Genomic DNA, 20,646 nt, shown 5'->3' on the forward strand with positions numbered 1-20,646 from the left:
GGACCTCACGCACCACCCAGTCAGCGGTCCTTACCTTCTCCAGCTGGTGGACACCCTCTTCCACGCAGCAGATGGAGGCCAGCGTGCGGAGCGCCTGGGGATACAAGCACCGGAAACTGTCCTGCCGGCAAACCTTGAAGAGTGCCACGACCCCACCCTCCTGCCAAGAGAAAAAAATGTTACATCATCTTCCTTGTCTGGGGCTAACTCAAGAATAAGTGACATCCCTCATTCACCATATATGCTTTTGGGTCCTCCCTGCATCCAGCAATCCCCGCCCCGCACACACTCATACATGCTCACATGCTCAAATGTACACTACAGTGAAATTCTGGCTCCACAAATAATGTCACTCGTCATAGTCCAAGCTGGAGATGGCATACCCTAAATGCTTCTGGGGCTCGGGAGCCAGGGGTGTGAGGCAGGCATATTTGCTAGGGCTGGTGACCAGCACCCTTCAACAGGGTTCTCAAACATCTGGCAACTCCCTTGGAGCAGCCGCCCATAGAGCAGGTTTGCAGTCACAGGAAACAGGTCCTAGAAACCAATCGGGGCAGGTGGAAGGAACTGACTAGATGCCTAGAGCTGGTTCTCCCTCTGCCAACAATCACCATGCTATTCCTTGGATCCTTCTGACTGCTGCGGGAGGCAGGCAAAAAAAAAAGTTTTATTTACATTAGTACTACCATTTCCTCCCATTATTTTATTGAAAAAAACTGAAGTCTAGATGGGTTCACATTATCATTTTCTCTCATTTACTCCTGTTTGTGTGTGTGTGTGTGTGTGTGTGTGTGTGTATAATAACCCTTTTAAAAACAATCATCCCAGCTCTTGGGTGTGATGAGCATGTACTTTTCCTTTTATAAGAGCTATTTATGGAAATTTCTTTCTAGTAAAGTGTTCATCATCAGGCAAGAATCTGGGAGTGTGGAGCTCATTGTCCAGGGGCCCTGCTAACTAGTCAGACTTATTCATAATAATCACCAGAGCCCACCTTAACTCTGGGAGCAAAGTAAGCCAAGAGATCACTAGAGTGACTAATCAAGGTGCCCAGCAAACCAGTGGCAACACTACCTGGGGCATCCAGAGTGGTAGGAATTGGATACCCCACATCTAGCTTTGCCTAGATCTCTCTCTCTCTCTCTACCACCCTGAAGGCAGGCAGGGTGCCTAGGGTTGGCAGCAGTAAATAATGCATGAGCAACTGATCTGAACTGGGTCCCTCAGGGCACTCACTTTTAACCTCATCACTCCTGGGATTAACCTCCTTGCACCAGTTCCCAAAACTGAGGAAAATGTTACAGGAAGAAGGCAAGTTCAGCAAAAGACCACCCTCTATCAGATTTTTGAGAACTCTGGCAACAAAAGCACAGGCTCAGTTTCATGTGTGCTGAGGATACAGCAGTGAATGACTGATAAAACAATGAATGGGAAATTGAAAGAAGAAGCCCAGCACAGGTTCACCAAAATAGCTGAATCCCAGATCTTCCCTTCCCCTCCACTCCAAAATGATAGGGGCTCATGGGCCCTTTGCCTTCCAAGAGTTTTGCTGCTGATCACTTGAGGGATCAAGATGAAGGTATCCAACTCTGGGGGAGTTCATAGTTTCTGACATTTTAAAATCAGCTAAGAGTGATCACAACTTTTATATTCCCTTTGGGGTGGCTGAATTCCCCTCATTTCTTTTGGTGTGAAAGGGCATAGCTTAGGGCTGGTACATTCATTCATGCATTCAAAAATGTTGATGGTTTATTATATGCCAGACATCATGCTGGACACTGAGCAAGACTGCTTCAGTCCCGTCCATACCGAACTCATGGTCTCATAGAGAAGGCAGATGACTTTAAAAGTAGATACAAAGCTGGGTAAAGAAACGATGGCATGTGGTTGGGGGTGCAGGGAGGGTTAAGGGAGCACAGAGCAGGAGCCCCTAACAAGCTCAGAGGGTGGAGGGTTGTAAAAGGGTCAAGACAGAACCATTCTGATTTTAAATGCACATAATTACTCCAATAAAAATGTCTGGCATGAGACAGACACTTACCCCTCTGATTTCTCGTTCCACAACCTTTACTCCTGCCTTCCTACTTTCCCATGGCTCCTGGGACATCTGCATGAGGGTTCTACATACAGATCTCACTCAGAAAATCACTGAAGCAAAACCAGGTTACTCTTCAAAATGAGAAGAAAAGAAATAGAAGTCCTAAGCTCTCCTCAGCCAGTCCTGCTGGTCATTACTAGCCTTCCTACATATTAGATATATATTTATATATGTGTGTGCTTATATTGAAACATATTGTATAAATATTATTTATATTTATGCATATTGTATAAATCATTTACATATTGTATATTATATAAATTATAAATATACATATTGTATAAATCATACTATATTATTTCTATATATATGTAGATAGATGAGAGAGAGAGATGACTGATTGACAGATATTTGCATCTGGAGCAGACAATGAAGAAACAGTGCCAAAGAACATGCGTGAGGCCTGAGCCAGGATGAATGTGGCAGCCCTCCTTTGGCTCAGGAGGTACTGAGCCCAGCACAACTATATTTAAGCCTCTGTATGCATTTGCATTGGAGTCTCATTACATCTCTCTCAAGTCTATGAAAAATGGCCTTCTTAGCATTTTTAGCTACCAGGAAAGGGAGGGGGAAATTCCTGGATCCAAAAGAAGGAGATTCTAGTCTAAATCCTGGTTTTGATGCTGGTTGTGTTACACTAAAAATGGGCTACAATAGTATATGTCTGAGCTTTGAGGGGGTGCAGTTGAGTTAGTGCATGTAGAAAGGCCTACTACCTGGTTCTGGACAGTGGGTAAGGGTCAGGCTATGTGAGGTCTCCTGGTTAGAAGAATGTCTCATACTCTCATGAAAGGGGCCCCAAGGGCTAGGATATGTGGGAGGAGAGAGGAAGAAGGAGGCCATAGAGGAAATAAGATGGATTGGTCTTGAGGATCACTCTGGAGCCCCCATTCAAGATCCAAGTGCAGCACTCATCCTGGAGAGAAGCTGGGAATGGCCTGAGCAAGCAGAATCACACTGTTGGCTGAAGCTTGTTTAATTTTATAGAAAGCTCCGGCTCAGAGCCCAGCCACATAACAGTATGAATTATTCAGAGAGATTTGGGATGAACTGTCATAAAGTGGGAAGAAATCACTTGTGGGGAGTGTGGGCTGCTGGTGGAGGGAATAACAGAGGAGTTATTGGTGGTAGGGGGATAATTTTGATGAAGCCCAGAGGAGTTTTCTGTGCCCTGCACAGGGGAAGGGATGGGGTTTGCCACCATCATCATAGAGAGGCCTGTGCTTATTCTTTGCCTTCAGAGGAACCCAAGAAGTTGAGAGGACATCCTCAGATAGGTTGCCCAATTCTCTCCCAGAAGCAGCTCAGATAGATGAAGGGCCCAAACAAACACCACAGCAGGTCCCAAAGAGGTGGATAAGGAAGGCCACTAGGTCACTGCCCCACATTGTCAGAACATTGGGTACATCTACTGAGCATCCAACGTTAGGATGCTGTCCAGTGCTTGTTGGAGACTCCCAACTCCTACTTCACTGTTGGAACTGGAAACCCAAACACAGTGATTGTGTGGGAGAAATTAGTCTCCCATCTTCTCCCAAAGAGAAGATTCAGGAACTCCCTTTTCTAGCCCAGAAAGATGGGATGGAAAGATGAGCTGGAAAGATGAAAGTCCTCCCTGAATCTTCTCTCTGCTTCAACACTCTGTCTACTCTATCCCTTGGACCCTAAACATCAGATCAAAAGGTTGAGATTAAGTTTCTGGAATCTACAGACCTTGGTAAAATCCCAGCTCTGCTTGAATAAATTATTTATGTGCGTTCTGAAACTCTGTTTCTTCATCTTCAAAATGGGAATTAAAACATATTGAAAGACTGTTGGAGCATCAGATGAGATGGTGAATGGAAAGCATAGCACCATGCTTGAGTAAACAATGGGCATGGAAGGTGGGTAGGAGGAAGGAAAAGAATGGGGAGGAAGGTGGGAAGAAGAAGAAGAGGAGGGGCTGCTGAGAAGCAGTTCAGAACAGTAACCAGGCGCATAGCCTTTGCTGCCCAATAGCCAGGTACAAATTCCAGTTCAGTCACTTACTAGCTGTGGACCTCTTTGCTGTCTTAGATCCCCAATCTGGAAAATGGGGATAGATCCTGCTTACCACAGAGGGTTGTTGGGAGGTTCAAATACGTTGTTTATATAAAGCCCTTAGAACATTAGTGAGTGCCATAAAAATAAATTTATTATTACTACTGCTACTACAGATGTTATCACCACCATCATCATCAGAGTTGATCACTTCTGGCTTCAGAAAGCTCAGATTCTCCCATTCATTCCCAGCTCCTGTCAGTGCCTTCCAATTTTGACCTCCACCAGCCTTATACACAGAGCAAGCAAGCTGATCACTGTGCAGTGGACCAGGAGCAGAGAAAGAGGAAATACTGATTAAGAGGGAGACAGATTGTTGTAGCAGAGTTTTGTCTGGAAAGGGAAAGACTCTAAGTTTTAACCAACTGATCTGGTGAAATGGAAATAGCACTGACTCCAGAGCTGGACAAATTTGGTTTCAAGAGTCAACTGCTCAATGTATTCAACCACTGTGTGTCCTGGAGTTCTAACCTGTAAAAGAGGGTCACTGATACACTTCTCAGAGGGGTGCATGTGGACAAGATACAACAACTGTGTGAAAGTCCCTGCACAGGGCCTGGACACATAGGACACCACCAATAAATAGTAATTATTATCATTGTTGTTGTTAATATTCAATGAGACTCAAGTATCTCTCTTGGCAGGCTCTGGAGGGTATGACCCATGTAAATAACCAAAAGATCATTCCAAATCTTTAACAACTCCTGGTCGTGGCACTTGAGAGCCCAGGGGAGTGTTAGGGGCATGCGAGATCTCTGAGTAGCTGAGGAGGGGATGGAACAGGTGAGAAGCCTGTGGACGGAAACGAAGGAAGTGATGACTAAATGTGGAAAACAGTTCACCTTAGCCTTGTATTTTAAAACAGAACAGGATAAAAGTAAAATTGCATCCTCGCTTTTCCCATGAGGACACTGGGAAAGTCAGGCAGCATGGTCGATTTGGAAAGTGTCTTAAATATACAGTCCGGCATCCTCAGGCCACAAAGGAGGCATCAATACCCAGTGGTCTGGCCAACCTCCTTTGGTGAGCTAGTGGCAGAACTGGGATGAGAGCTACCCTCTTGTCCCAACACAGGCCTTTTCCCCTGCTTTCTACAACTGGAAATGTTTGGGATTAATGTTTAACTAGAGTTAAGGCCTGGTCCTGACAGGGGACTGACTCTGCAGGAGGCTAAACATCATCTTGACTTACAACCAAATGCATGTCCCTTCTCTGCTTTCCTGAACATGAAGCACAAATGCAGGCAGGTGGTAGGAGCTGTCTATATCAAGTGGCACATGGAAACAGACCGTGAGTGCCCAGGTCCTGAAAAAGAACACCCAGAGCTTCAGAGCTCCTGCCCAGCAAAGTTTCCTTCCCAGGAAACTTCTAAGGCCCATTCTTTACAAAACATAAAACATCTTCAGACCCCATGCACCATTCAGAAGAAGTCTTTTTCCCACCCAGACCTCGGATCCATACAGAGAAGCCAAACCTAGCATGTGTTTGCAACTCATTTTGAAAGGGAAAAATGATCATTGTTCCAAAAGAAATTCATCTACTTACTGTTTGGAGTTAATCATTAAACTAACGTTGAGTCAGTTTCAACTCAGAGGCTGGAACTGTTTGCTGTTCCCCCACAGCAACAAGACAAAAATCTACAGTCAGCATTCTTGACCAAGTTAAATATTTGAGTTACAGAAGCCTTGGAGAAAACAGATCCAATGCTACCTCTTCCATCCCCTTCGCCCCAACATGACCACAAGGTCTTCAGGTTAAATACATGTAAATGACTCCCAAAAGAGAGTAGAGGTCCTCAAACCATTTAGCATAGTAGAATCACTTGGAAAGCTAAAATATTCATCCCGGGACCTACTCCAGACCAATTAAATCAAATCCAAAAATAGCTCCCTAGTAGTTCTATTGTGTATCCAGGATTGAGAACTCCTGAGTCACAATTTGGCTCAAGGACCTGAAGGGTCAAGAATTGAACCAGAAGTCACCACTGTGGGATTTAGGACCATGAACTCTGAATTAAAATTACAGACTGGGGTTCAATTCTGTCTCTACTCCTTGTCAGCTGCATGATCTGGAATAAGCTCCTTAAACCATTTCCTCAACTATTGACGGTAACAACATGGTACCTTCTTTATAGAATGGTTTCATGACTTAAAAGAAATGAAGTATGTAATGCATTAAGGACAGAACACAGCAACACTCAAATGTTAGCTATTGCTATTACATACAATTCACTTCTCCACTCACAAGAGTTGACAAGCATTTACCCTGCTCTACTCTTAAGATTGCTTTAGGGGCTTAGATCAGTGATACTGAGAGTCTGGCCATGCTTCAGAATTACTTGTAGAGCTTTTTGAAATGAAAACTCAAGGACCCCAGGAAATCTTGGGAAGGGCAAAAGTATCTGTGTTTTCCACAAACTCCCTGAGGGACTGTGATACAGAGTGGGCACTTGGAACCACTGTTTCTGGGGCATCTTCCTGTGACTAGCAACTTAAGCAAACTTATTGAAGGATATAACTTTGCTACCAGTTAGATCCCTGGTTCTGTCTCTGATGATGATGTCACATCTCAAGTGAAAAGGGAGAATGGAAACAGGAAACAAAAGACCTTACTGAGGTGCTAGGGCTACCAGTTACCTATATTTGCTCTAAGTATCTTGAAGCCAAGTTCAGGGGCAAGTTAACCATGAAGCTAATGAGTTACAACCCCCATTGTAATTAATGAAAACCACCATCCTTTTTGATTTAGTCTTCTCCAAGTGTATTATTGGAGTGGTAGCAGGCATTTTTCAGATCCAGCCATGAAGTTGAGTGTGAGAGACATGTAGGTGTCTCATATAGGTATCTCATGTAGGTGTCTCATGTAGGTGTCTCATGTAGGTATCTCATGTAGGTGTCTCATGTAGGTGTCTCATGTAGGTGTCTCATGTAGGTGTCTCATGTAGGTGTCTCATGTAGGTGTCTCATGTAGGTGTCTCATGTAGGTGTCTCATGTAGGTGTCTCATGTAGGTGTCTCATGTAGGTGTCTCATGTAGGTATCTCATGTAGGTGTCTCATGTAGGTGTCTCATGTAGGTGTCTCATATAGGTATCTCATGTAGGTGTCTCATGTAGGTATCTCATGTAGGTGTCTCATGTAGGTGTCTCATGTAGGTGTCTCATGTAGGTATCTCATGTAGGTGTCTCATGTAGGTGTCTCATGTAGGTGTCTCATGTAGGTGTCTCATGTAGGTGTCTCATGTAGGTATCTCACGTAGGTATCTCACGTAGGTGTCTCATATAGGTGTCTCATGTAGGTATCTCATGTAGGTGAATTATTGCAAACCAACCTGGTATAGAATTGCCTTTTAGAAATATTCCTGAATTATTTTCTTGTTCTAAACAAATACCCACTTTGAATTCATAACTCTACAATCTTTTACTTAAGTAAGGCCCCAATAATTCTATAAGCTTCTGTCCTCACAAATCCAAGACCCACTTCCAGACATATACGTGCAATGAATCCTTTGGAATCAAAGTCCACAATTTGCATACCTTCAATTCAACTTGCTAGGTATATAGTCTTGAGCAAGTTATTTACTTTCTCTGTTCCTCAGTGTCTTCATTTGTATAAAATGTTAGTACCACCCTCCTCACAGAATCATAACAATTACATGAGATCTCATTGATATAGTGTCAGAAATATAATAGAATCAAATATATGTGAATTCTCTTCCAATATATATTAATCTAGCCTGAGTATAAATGTTGTTAGGGAGTACCATACCAGCTTTGGTAGCTCTCAAAGTGTAGTACTCTGAGAGTTTGCCTTAGAACTGAGGACATGAGAGATAAGGAGGTGTATTTAAAAACTTCACATCCAGTGAATCTGTTTCTGGACACAGGATGACCCATTGGATTCTTAACAGCCCCTCAGAACCCCCTACCGAAGTTGAAGGTCAGATGAACTTCAGTTCCCTCTCAACTCTCAGAGATTTTGGATCTATGAATTTGTAACTTTCTCATTCAACAAACTCTTTGAGTACCCACTTTGTGCAGATATTGCACTAGGCACTAAGGACACAGAGATGATTCAGACGTTTCTGTCCTTAAAAAGCACACAGCTTAAAACACATAACAAAATAGAATATGGTAAGTGCTGAGACAGTGCCTGCTACTCTTTTTAGACATCACAGGTGGGAGGGTGTCTGGAAAGCAATACAGAAGAATACAGAGTTGAGTGTGGAATGCTGAGTAAGAGTTTTCCAAGTGGCAAAAGAGAGAAAGACGTTCAAATCACAAAGACAAAAGGTGTGAAGGCCATAACTTATGTCCCTGTCCTTCCTCTGATTTCTCCTCAGACAAGCAGCTGGGACAGCCATAGCCACCCCAGCCTATGGCCAGAATGTAGGACCCAACCAACAGAGAGAGCCAGAGGAGAGAGGGAGGCTGTCTCTGGGCTCCTCTTCAGCCTGGGAGAGGGAGAAACTGATAGGAAGGCCTAAAAGGATGCCAACAGAATTGAGATGCATTACTTGAATCAAGCCTGATTTGAAGTTTAGCCTGTATTCTTCTCCCTTCTTGTATTCCTTGAGCAAATCCTTACATTTTATTTTGTTCAGAGAACTGTATAGCCTCCTTTTGGGGGAGGAGTAGGAAAGCTTAGGACAGGCAGAGACTGAGTGTATTTCAGAGCCCATCTTGTCTTGCTGCCTGCTGAACAGGGGCCGGTATCTTTGGTGACAAAACAATAGAGGACCCAGATTCTCCTCCTGCTTTTCCAGGGATCATAGGCAGATGCTGAGGTTCACAAGATTCTAAGGGGACATAAAAAGGTACTGAGAGCACTGGATGGGAACACAGAAAACAAATGCCTCTGAGTTTGTGGCAAATGTCATGTTTGTAGACCTGTTCTTCCTCTTTCTCCTGCTAATGCTACTGCTAATTATTATGGGGTGTGTATTGTTATGGCAGCAGCATTAAGAGATGTGGATAGAGTTTAAGCTATACACACGTCTATATGAAAAAAAACCTTTTCTTTGAACTGTGTTTGAGACAGCCCATGTCTTACAACCATGATGTCAGGGAGCCATATAAGGTCAATAGATCACCCAAAATGCCACATGCCAGAAGGTCTCTTTATCCACTAAATCACCACATCCCATGGACCTCAGGACACCACAGCTACCAGGAAGGGAAGGATGTGTGGAGATGGAGAAGGAGGGTTGATATTTATAACATACACTACATAAAGAAAGATGATAGAGGCTCTGAGAGCACCAGATTTCTGTCTCAAGTGTGAAATGAAATCAGAGGGGCTAGCCAGCCACCTATTAAAAATGGAGACACCAAGGCCCAGATAGGATAGGTGACTCTCCCGAGGTCACACAGCAAGCTAATGCAGGAGCCAAGATAGACCTCCTTAGCCAGCCATTCCCATTGAACAAGTGAGCTTCCTTGCATTTCCCCAGGCCTGCCATTTTGGCCCCTAACCATGAAGCTCACCTTGGCTATGATGCGGCACAAAGGAGCCCCCTCCTGGGTCAAGCTGAACAGGTTCCCTGTGGTGGACTCTGTGGTGTAGATATTGTCCGAGGCATCAATTTTTCTCACCAGTGCCTAAGGAGAGAGAGAAAAGTTAGCTAGTTACTCATGATCTCTACCCTCTGCTCATTTTAGTGGAACAACAGTGGGCCCATGCTCCTAATCGTAACCATGGAATCTACTCCTGCCCCTATCCACTGCCCCACTGTGAGGGCAATGAGGTTCTAGTTTTGGGAAAGGTATCAGTCAAGGTAAAGTCTAAGCTACATTTTAGAGATATGGGATCATTTGAAACCCCTGGGACATGGGCAATAATTAGCCTTGCCCTAGTCCCTCAGAAAATCAGTCCCCAGCATTGATGGGGTCAGTAAATACTATTGGCTTCTAAAGAGAACAAAAATCATCAGTTAAATTAACAAACCATCAAGTTGAAAGTCAATGAGTGGCTACAGCTATGACCAAAGAATTTGCTCATTTTGAACGCCTATTAGCCAATGGTGAAATCCAGCTGAGTGATGGGTTCAAGGGTTAAGTCAAGAGAAGTATTCCACAGTAGTTTACTGCTTGAGGGACATTTTTTCTTGGACATTTGCCCTCTCCAGTAGCTTATTGTTTAGGGGATATGGCCAAAACGAAATAGCAACACTGGGAATCCTGTCAAAGGGTGTGTAATTAGGTGAGGAATGTCACACTGATCAAGGCTGAAGAATCTGAGGGTAGCGGTGAGAGGCGCTGGAAATGACTGAACATAAGACCAAGGGAGATTCAGGAAGGAAAGCAAATGAAAGATTCATTAACAAATACGATACGAAGATTATTTCTAGAAAAGTTTAGCTAATTTCTGGGGGAACGTGTTTTATGTAACTTGAAACCACTTCATTATCCACCATTTGCTTTGGAGCATGTGATTCATTGATTATAAAGGATTCCTTCCTGCTAATTAAGGCCAGTAGCTCAAGTTTCTCCTAGAAAGGATGAAGATAGAGACTGGGAAGAGCAACTTTTGAGGACCTCATGCAAGAAAGTAAGATCTCCAGACCTGGGTGCTCTGAGCAGCCACTCATGCGGTTCCAGTTGCCAGGTTTATTTAAAACATTATAGTGAAATTTATTTTTAATTAAACACTGGTGTTATGGAAAAGACACTTAAGAGCAACACTTGGAGCAGTTTAGCCTTTCTTTGCTTCAGTTTCCTCATCTATAAAGTGGTGTAAAAATAAGCTGGCTGCAGTGGTACATGCCTGTAAGTCTCAGCTACCTGGAAGACTGAGGCAGAGGGTATGGCCAAGTCCAGGAGTTCAAGAATAGCCTGGGCAATATAGCAAGACCCCCATCTCAAATAAATAAATAAATAAAATGGTGTAAATAACAATTTCTATCTTTTAAGGGAGTTGTGTCCATTTTTAAGGTTGTCAATATATATAAAGGACTTGTAATGGTACCTGCCAGGTGAAAGCAAAATAAAACTGTAAGCAGTTATAATTTTGTGATCTTGTGCAGTTAAGATAAGCTCCTTATACTTTGGTTGCCCTGTTTGTAAAATGATTAAAATTAAGAGGTTTGAGGCTCAAGGTAAATTGCTCTCCCTTTTGTCTTCTTTATTCAAATTTATGAAATTCTTCACACACACGCATTATGCTAATCTAGATATAGCAGTCTAAGATTAAGTGTGTATTTAATCAAACTATATTAAATATAAAAATTGTGCTCTAAGTTTTGATAGATGCCTCTTGTTAGAGATTCAACAAAAGGTAAAATTAATAAGCAAGATTTGTCACTACAAATCTCTATAATAATCACACTTCTTAGAATTCTTCCCCACTGTTACCATAAGCAGCTACATGTGTGATACTAATGCTCACATGAAAATGCAGATTTCATATATTGGGGTCCTGTACCTAAATGACAATTACCTAATGCTCCTGATTAGTGTTTGCACTTGAAGCAAATTAGCATTACATTAAACAATTCAAACCCAATGTCTTTTGCAATCAGCTGCTAATATTAGACAATTTAAATCTGAGAATAATTTCATGTTAATGTCTATACACATATATACAGTAATTATACCTCAGATATGTCTCAGTGAATCAGATCTCTGACAAAGAAAAGTTGTAAGCATCCCTTCCACAGTGTAAATCTGGGATGCCACTGAAATCTTCAAGGCCCTAAATATCACCATATGTCACAGCTGGAAAGGACCTCAGAAATAATCTGTCCAGTCTTCATTTTGTAGTGGAAGAAACAGACGTAGACCTGACTAAGGTTACAAATATGGTCTACGGAGGAGTTGGGCCCTGACTCCTCTGAATTCAATGTCCCATTTTATAAGGTCAGTAAATCCATCTTCTTTAATGTAGGCAGGGCCTCACCTGGTCTAGTGGAGATGGAACTCTCAAGGCAAGGCTACTGTCCAGTCTCATTAATAGCTCTCACCAAATAGGAGAGTGAGTCTTCATCCTGGCTTCCCATTCCCTTCACGTCTAACACTATGTGTTGGTAACCGGAGCTTGTGAGTGAGGACCTTGCAACTGCCCCTGTGGATCCACCCTGTGTTCTTGCCAAAGCAACACTTCCCCTAAGCTACTCCCAGCTATAACAGTCAGCATGACTGTGGGACAGGGGACTCCTGCATCATGAGATTTTGGCTTGATTCCCTGTCTCTTTTCCTTCCTCCTTTTCTTTCTCAGATGTCAAACCTGCAACATGGCTTTCCATGCCTGCTTCTGCTTCCTCCTCTGCATCCATCATAGGAATTTCCTATCTACTACCTTAGTGTCTGCCTCAAACTGACAGAGTCTCTACAAATCAAGGTGTTTTCTTCAGGAAATAAAGCAGAAATTGGAGAAGTTTTAAAAATATGCCTCACTCTGTGTCATGAGAAGAGTGGTAAAAGACTGGAAAAAAAATAAAAGAAGATAGGCTGAGGCCGAATGACAAATATTTTCTTAAAATTCATACTAGGCAGATGTGAAACAAAAAAAAAAATAAGATCTTAAATACCAAGGGAAAGGGATAAAAGGGGGCTAAGGAGATGCAAGCAGTTTAACTTCTCTGGATAAGGAATTAGAAAAGAAAAAATGTATTTTTCATTGTTTGTCAATCTGAAAAAGAGTGACTGCAACCCAGAGAAATCTATCAGAAGGGAGGTAAACTCTCAAAAACAAAATTGGCATGAGCTCCTCAGAAGGAGCCAGGAAAATATTATAAGATCTCTCTGTAAAGCTTTGGATAGAAAGTCGATAATCGGACCGAGTAGAGTAGCCATCTGTGCAAAGGGGTTGCATAAAATGCAGGTATTATTGACAGGATGGGGTAGATTAAAGATGGCTACAAATTCTTTTCTACTTATTTTATAGACAGATGAATTCTAATTCCTTTTCCCTCGAATCTAGGCTGGTCTTAATGCCTTGCTTGACCAATAGAAGCCAGCATTTGGCAGAAGTGGTCTTAAGACTTCCAAGGCCAGGTCATAAAAAGCCTTCATTGAAGCTTCCACCCAGGCATCTTGGAATACTGTTTTGGGAGCCCTGATCTTCCATATCAGAAGTTTGATAACTCTGAGACTATCATGCTAGAAAACCCAAGTGTAGGATCCCTATCAATACCCTTAGCTAAGACCAGCCTTCCAGCCATCCCCTTCGTGGCACCATACATGCAAGTGAATACTATTGTCTAGCACTCTTCAAGCTACCTGCCAGCTGAATACCACATCTGTTGTTGTTGCATGGAATGGAAGAATCACTTATGCAAGCTCCATCCAAATTACTGACCCTTAAAATCATGAGATATAATAAAAGCAATTGCTGTTGGGGTTTTTTTTTAATGTTTTAATAATAGAGCTGAGAACACAGGAAAAGACTACAGAGACCAACATGAACTATTTGAAGGATTACTGGATAAACCATCTCAGGTGAAAGTTTGTTGAAGTAGGGATGCAGTATTTCCTTTGTCCTAACAGAACTTGCTGGAGAAATGCATGAATTAGGACTCTGAGGGAAGCACAGAAAGATTGGATGTGCTGTAGAGAAGACAGACAAAATAATAATTATATCCGGGTTTAGATGAGCTATTGGTCAGATGGGAAAATACCTCCTAATGGTAATATCCAATTTAGGAACATAAATGTGGATAAGATCTCTTAGAACTAAAGTATTTTGACAGACCCAAAACTTAATTTCATTTCTCTCAATCAGGGAAACCTCAACATCTAGATTAGTTTGTTGGAAAAACAAAAGAATGTGTCAGAAAGCAAAGGGAAGTAAAAGCAGAAAAGTAGCTCAGATCCAGATGCTGCATTCACTCTGAGTAGAAAAGGAAAAAGACCAACATGAGAAGAAGAATAAATTGTTAGAAATTCAAATGAGTCTCTCTAACAGGAATAGGGGATTAACAGAGGGAAAGAGAACACTGGAGGCAGAGTTCATTACTGAAAAAAAAAATGTAGCAGAAAGAAATACTATTCAAAACTGGTATATTCAAAAGCTATAGGAAGATGCTATTCTGAGAAGCACCTGGCAAAGGTACTGGCCCTCCTGGACTCAGAATTCGGGAACATCAAGAGTGGCCTCAGTTCAGGTATCTGCTGAGGATGATGTTCAAATGCAGCAAGTGCAGAAACCAAATGAAAACCCTTCCCAGCAGACAGGGATCTTAAAGTTTAAGCAACCCTCTAGCAAGAGACAGGGACAAAACCCTCCTGATACAGAACGAGAAGCACCTGTGTATCTTACGTCAAAAGAATATTTTTTGTAATTTAACCCTAAAAACATTTTGAAAAATATATGTACCCTTGCACATTTTTAATTTGACAGCTAAATTTTTTATCATAAGTTTAAAAAGCAAAGTTGGAAAGAATGTAACTTCCAGAAATTGCAAATATTGATGTAAAATAAAACCATTACATCACTCTTTCAGATGTATTCAATATATTCTAAATGCCAAAACAACTTGATACCATCATCATTCACACTTAAAAAAAAATACATGAATAATCTCTTTTTTAGCATTCTGCGTCATCCATTAAATTTATATTCCCATTTCACTTTTCCTTCAGAATTTAATGTAACAAATTTAAGTTTTAAAGTGTTTTATTGATCACCCTTATTACACTTACTATTGAAATTTGAAATGTTATTTCCTGTTACTATCAGGCTCTGTATTAAAAAAAATCTTTTCTTGGTTGAGGATTATTATCAGCCCAAGTGGTCAAAATGAAATAAATAGGTTATAAAATTGTAAGTTATACAAATTTAATTTTTAAAATAAATATATCTCTAAATAAGATGAATGAGGTTCTTTATCCTTTTTAAGCTAATTCATTTATGTATCTATGATTGAATACTGACTTTATGCTATATTTTTAGATGTAAACTCCAAAAAATCTTTTTCCCATAAATCAATAGAGGGGAATGAGAGTAGTTTGTGTACATTGCTCAACCCCCTGAGTCACCTTCAAAGTTATATAATCACATAGCAATCTATCATCAAACACTTTTTTAATAATCTGGCAGCTGATAACTCCTCTAAATTGGTCCTCCTCAAAATTGACAGAAGCAAAGAATTGGAAAAGACTTGACTTGCAAAAGCATTTGTTACCCAATCATTAGAGTTGTTCATTTACTTTCTCAGTTTCTGGGAAAAATTCCAAAAGTACTTTACAAGACTTATCAAATAACTATTAATTACAACCATTACTTTTTCACTTAAGAGCACCTTGAGTCACCCAAATTATTCTAAAAGGATTGGGAAAACCAAAATATTATTAATTTCATTGCCAATACAATTTTTAATAAGATATTTTTGTTCTTCAAATATGTTTTGTCAAAAGCTTGAAGCATTTACTTACTTAATTTGTGAAAAATACACACTCTATAACCTAATTGGCAAAGATAGTTCTTCTAGTCAACCCAATCAGCCAAGTCAGAGTTAACTTTTCCTTAATAAAGACCTGACTTCATTTCTATTTAAGAAATGTTTCTATATGTATTTCAAGAAATGCAAAAATCTACTGACAAATAATTATGAAGATTATTCTCTACGAGAAAAAATCTAAAAACTGTCAATATTCAAATAAATTAGACCTGAAATAAAATTTGATTTATTTGTACATGTTATAAAGCCAAGATAAAATAATTTACTGAATATGTAATAATGCAAAGTAATATGTGTTAACAATCTAAGTTAGTAACAAATCTAAGAATATGATTTAAAAAGCACGGTATTCCTTTAGTAAATGGGTACATACGTATTAAACTTTGGTGTATTTTAAATAAGAACTGAGAATTTAAAAATCATAAATAAGTCAATTAATTTTAGTAGCTCTCATGATCAAATTTCCCTATGTATTTAAAGAAAAAAAAGGTATATACTGCTTAAATCTAATTAGTATAACTGCTAGCAATTAATTTTTTCTTTTGTTAACAGGCAGTGAAAAGTAGTGTAGATATTTCAAAAAGTATTTTGGCAAAATAGACTTCGTTATCTTAAACAATGTGCAACAAATTTTTTTAAAATGTAAAATTTATATCTGTATTTTATCCACCATATCTTGAAAATTTTGATTGTTGTCAAAAGCATATTTCAGTTACATTTAAAAGAATCAGAGAGAGAGATCCAAGATGGCCAATTACTAGCAGCTCAGGATTGTAGCTCCCAGTGAAAGCGCAGAGAACGAGAGGATGCCACACTTTCAGATGAATTTTTGTTGCTCACGAACCAGGAGATTCCCAGCAGAGGAGCCCCACAGGTCACCAGCGCGACTCTTGTGGCTGGCATGGTGGTTTTGCCAGCGCCTCAGCACAGCAGTTCTCGGTGCAGAGTAAATGGGACTGGGTCCCCTTCTGGTCGACATTTGGAGCTCTGGGAAGGCAGAGTCGCCCATTCAGCTGATTGAAAAAGGATTCAAGAGGGAAGCCAGACCAGAGATTCCCAGGCAGAAAAGCACGATGAATCTTAATGCCGCTGTTTTAGCCAGTGCAGTGGGTTGCTCAGATTCCGGCGCTGGGAATCAACAAGTTTGACGTCCACTCAGAGACTTAATTTGAAAGTTGGTAATTACAAAGACGACAGGTGGATAAATTTACAATGATGGGAAGAAACCAGCGTAAAAAGGCTGAGAATACCCAAAATCAGAATGCCTCTCCCTCTACAGGGGATCACAGTTTCTCATCAACAGGGGAACAAGGCCTGATGGAGAACAAGTGTGTTCCATTAACAGAATTGGGCTTCAGAAGGTGGATAATAAGAAACTTCTGTAAGTTAAAAGAACATGTTCTAGCCCAACGTAAAGAAACTAAGAACCTTGAAAAAAGGTTTGATGAAATCCTAACGAGAATAGACAATTTAGAGAGGAATATAAGTGAATTAATGGAACTGAAGAATACAATTCGAGAACTCCACAAAGTATGCAGAGGTTTTAACAGTCAAATTGATCAAGCAGAAGAAAGGATATGAGAGGTCGAAGACCAACTTAAGGAAATGAAACGAGAAGACAAGATTAGAGAAGAAAGAGTAAAAAGGAATGAGCAAAGTCTCCAAGAAATATGGGACTATGTGAAAAGACCTAATTTACATTTGATAGGTGTACCTGAATGTCATGAAGAGAATAAATCCAAGCTGGAAAATATTCTTCAGGATATTATCCAGGAAAACTTTCCTAACCTAGGAAGGCAGGACAATACTCAACTCCAGGTAATACAGAGAACACCACAAAGATATTCCTCAAGTAGAGCAACCCCAAGACACATAATCGTTAGATTCACCAGGGTTGAAATAAAGGAGAAAATTCTAAGGGCAGCTAGAGAGAAGTCAGGTTATCCATAAAGGGAAGCCTATCCCAGCACTTTGGGAGGCCGAGGCAGGTGGATCATGAGGTCAAGAGATCGAGACCATCCTGGTTAACATGGTGAAACCCCGTCTCTACTAAAAATACAAAAAATTAGCTGGGCATGGTGGCGCGTGCCTGTAATCCCAGCTACTCAGGAGGCTGAGACAGGAGAATTGCCTGAACCCAGGAGACGGAGGTTGCAGTGAGCCGAGATCGCGCCATTGCACTCCAGCCTGGGTAACAAGAGCGAAACTCCGTCTCAAAAAAAAAAAAAAGGGGGAAGCCTATCAGACTCACAGCAGATCTCTCAGCAGAAACCCTACAAACTAGAAGAAAGTGGGGGTCAATATTTAATATCCTCAAAGAAAAGAATTTTCAACCCAGAATCTCATATCCAGCCAAACTAAGCTTCATAAATGAAGGAAAAATAAAATTTTTCACGAACAAGCAAGCACTCAGAGATTTCATCACCACCAGGCCTGCTTTACAAGAGCTTCTGAAAGAAGCACTACACACAGAAAGGAACAACCAGTATTGCTTTGGTCTAAGGAGAATGTCCCTCAAGAGCCATACACTATTTGAGAATGAATGGATGGAAGGGATAAAATAAATTGAAAACTTTCAACTTTCATAATCATCCCTCCAACTCCCCCACTCCACACACACACACATACATACACACACACTACCATATATCTGAATTGAGAAACTTCTCACACCGGAAAAAATACAAAATTTCTAATGGCACTCTCAACATACACTGTATGAAGCATGGAAATAATTCATGGAAGCCTAAGGGTCTTAATAGTTCATAAGCGAAGGCTTTTCCTTTGCTTGATTCTCCACTCCCATACCCAGATTTTTGCATGGCAAGGCAATGCACTGTTAGATTTGGGATGGGTGAAGAGTATTCCTTTTGGAAAGTAATAGAAGGCCTATAAAAAAACGCAGTGTATTATTGGGAAGATCCTTTTTAAGAAAGAAAACAAATGAAAATTAAAGATCTGGAAATAAGATTTCCTTAAAATAATATGTGCTTGTATTTCTCCTGGGAAATCTTTGGGAACCTGGGGAATGCAGTGCATTTGAAGTGGTTTGAACACTACTGGTCTGTCACTTCAAGAAGCCCAAATCAATGCATGCTGGGGTGGCAGAAACAGTGTTTTGAGGGAGCTAGAAATTAAGATGTTTTGAATATGCTGGATGGGAAAGAATGCAAATCAAGCAAGTCCTAGTAAAGAAGTTGCAAATGCCTGACTTTGCAGGAAAAGAAAAAAGGTTCAAATGCCCGCCAGTGAGAAAGGAGGCATTTTTTCCCCATGTATGGTAAACATAGTAACATAATTAACCTATGGTGGATATCTTCCCCCAGTGAGTGTATATTCACAAATCTTTATAGACTGTATTCAACTGAAATAAACTGACTATCATCCTGCCAAGGCTGCAACCAAGACAGTCTCAGTCACACATCCTTTTTTTTTTTTCCTCAAGCTACCAATGAGCATCTAACTGATAAGGCCTTTGGCAACCCTAAGGGTGGCATCCTGGGACAAAATGTAGCCTGGAGTTCCTGAAATTCTTTAGGGATTGAAGATTGGCTTATTTCAACTTTCTGAGAATATATAGGTAGTGCTATGATAGCATCATGTATCCAGTATTAAGGGCTTCTCGAGCCCCTTTAGTTATGGTTGGGAAAGACTAGTATAAATTGAGAAGTCCTGAAGGAACCCCTCTCATTATTGAAGGAAGAGCCTGGGCTACAGCTGCTGAAGGAAACCCAACTCCCCACACACTGGAATGAGGCCCTCCTGGGTGAGATGAACAGGATATGAAAATTGAAGAGATTGTACTAACCTAAAAATTTGGGACTTTTGATTATTCCTAAAAGGAAAAGCATTGAAATTTGCTTCCTATTCTATTTTCCACTCTCCCACTGAGCAGATTTTGCTCACCCATATTGCCCAATATAGGTAAGTAGAAGCTGCAATGAGATTAAATGGTAATACAAAGATAATCCAAACATACTTGTCAGATAACAAACATAAAGATTTCCAAAATTTTAATATGCTCCTATCCCATCTTAAAGTTCCCTGAAAAAAATAAGAAAAAAATTAAATCCTTTTACTCTAGGAATAATCCAAAGTCCCAGATTCTTAGGTTAGTACAATCTATTCAATTTTCATACTTTGTTCATCTCAGCCAGAAGGGCCTCATTCCAGTGTATGGGAAGTTGGGTTTCCTTCAACAACTTTATTCCAGACTGACTGTACAACAATGGGAGTTTCCTTCAGGACTTCTCAATTTGTACCAGTCTTTCCCAACCATAATTGAAAGAGTCCAAGGAGCCCTTAATACTGGGGTGGAGTGGATGGGGAGATTTGTTCCTCTGCTCAAGAGCCTACATGACTTCGTAGTGCTAAAAGAATATTTCCCGAATTGCATTTCCTAAAACACCAGCATCTCAGAAGAAGTAAATAGGTGCATTAATAATACTTTTTAAATCTGTGACCCTGAAAGTTTGGAATATGTTGCTTAACATTCTATGCCAGATATTGTTCTAGTTATTAGATATATATGCATGAGCAAAACAAACCAAAATCCCTGCCTATAGAAGCTCAGGTCAGACAAGAAATACTATGAGTGCATGAGGACCTTTTGGAAGATTTGCAGTACAGAATAGCACATCACAAGACAAGTTTTGATGCAAAGAAATGGATTTGATTTCATTTACATCAAGACAGCGCAAATGTAGGATCCTGGTATAATTACTAACGTCCTAAGGAACAATATCTAAGTCATTAGTTTAAGAAATACATGCTTACAACACTGAACATAAATTACTCTGTCTTCAGCCAACATATCTCCTGATGTCACTGCTGCCCTGTATGGAAACTTTCTAATGTAAAAAGAAGCCAAAGATCAGCCAAAAATATATTATGAGGATGGCAAGCTCAGCCCATAGGAGGGCATGGAGGAAACCATGGGACATGCTGGCAGGGAAGGGGGAAACCATCAGGGAAGGGGGTGATCAGGAAGAAAACTAATATGCAGATGAGTGGAGGACATGTGGCCACCCACCTCCCATACTCCCACCGGGGGTGGAATGCCAATAAGGAACCC

At 40.7% G+C, this 20,646-nt stretch overlaps 1 protein-coding gene across 4 annotated transcripts in view; it reads right to left on the reverse strand.

Annotated features, from left to right (window-relative positions):
- INSC (INSC spindle orientation adaptor protein) overlaps positions 1-20,646 on the reverse strand; it is a 129,722-nt gene that overhangs the window by 43,547 nt on the left and 65,529 nt on the right. For all 4 annotated transcript variants that reach the window (XM_012456587.2, XM_012456586.2, XM_064365141.1 and 1 more), the window contains 2 exons: positions 9,661-9,774; positions 35-160 (listed from right to left, as the gene is read on the reverse strand). In XM_012456587.2, the coding sequence (XP_012312010.2) occupies positions 35-160; positions 9,661-9,774 (240 nt within the window). The remainder of the gene's footprint in view (positions 1-34; positions 161-9,660; positions 9,775-20,646) is intronic.

This window comes from Aotus nancymaae, unplaced genomic scaffold, assembly GCF_030222135.1.
Source record: "Aotus nancymaae isolate 86718 unplaced genomic scaffold, 86718_ANA_hifiasm-v0.15.2.pri h1tg000059l, whole genome shotgun sequence".
Lineage (NCBI taxonomy): Eukaryota > Metazoa > Chordata > Mammalia > Primates > Aotidae > Aotus > Aotus nancymaae.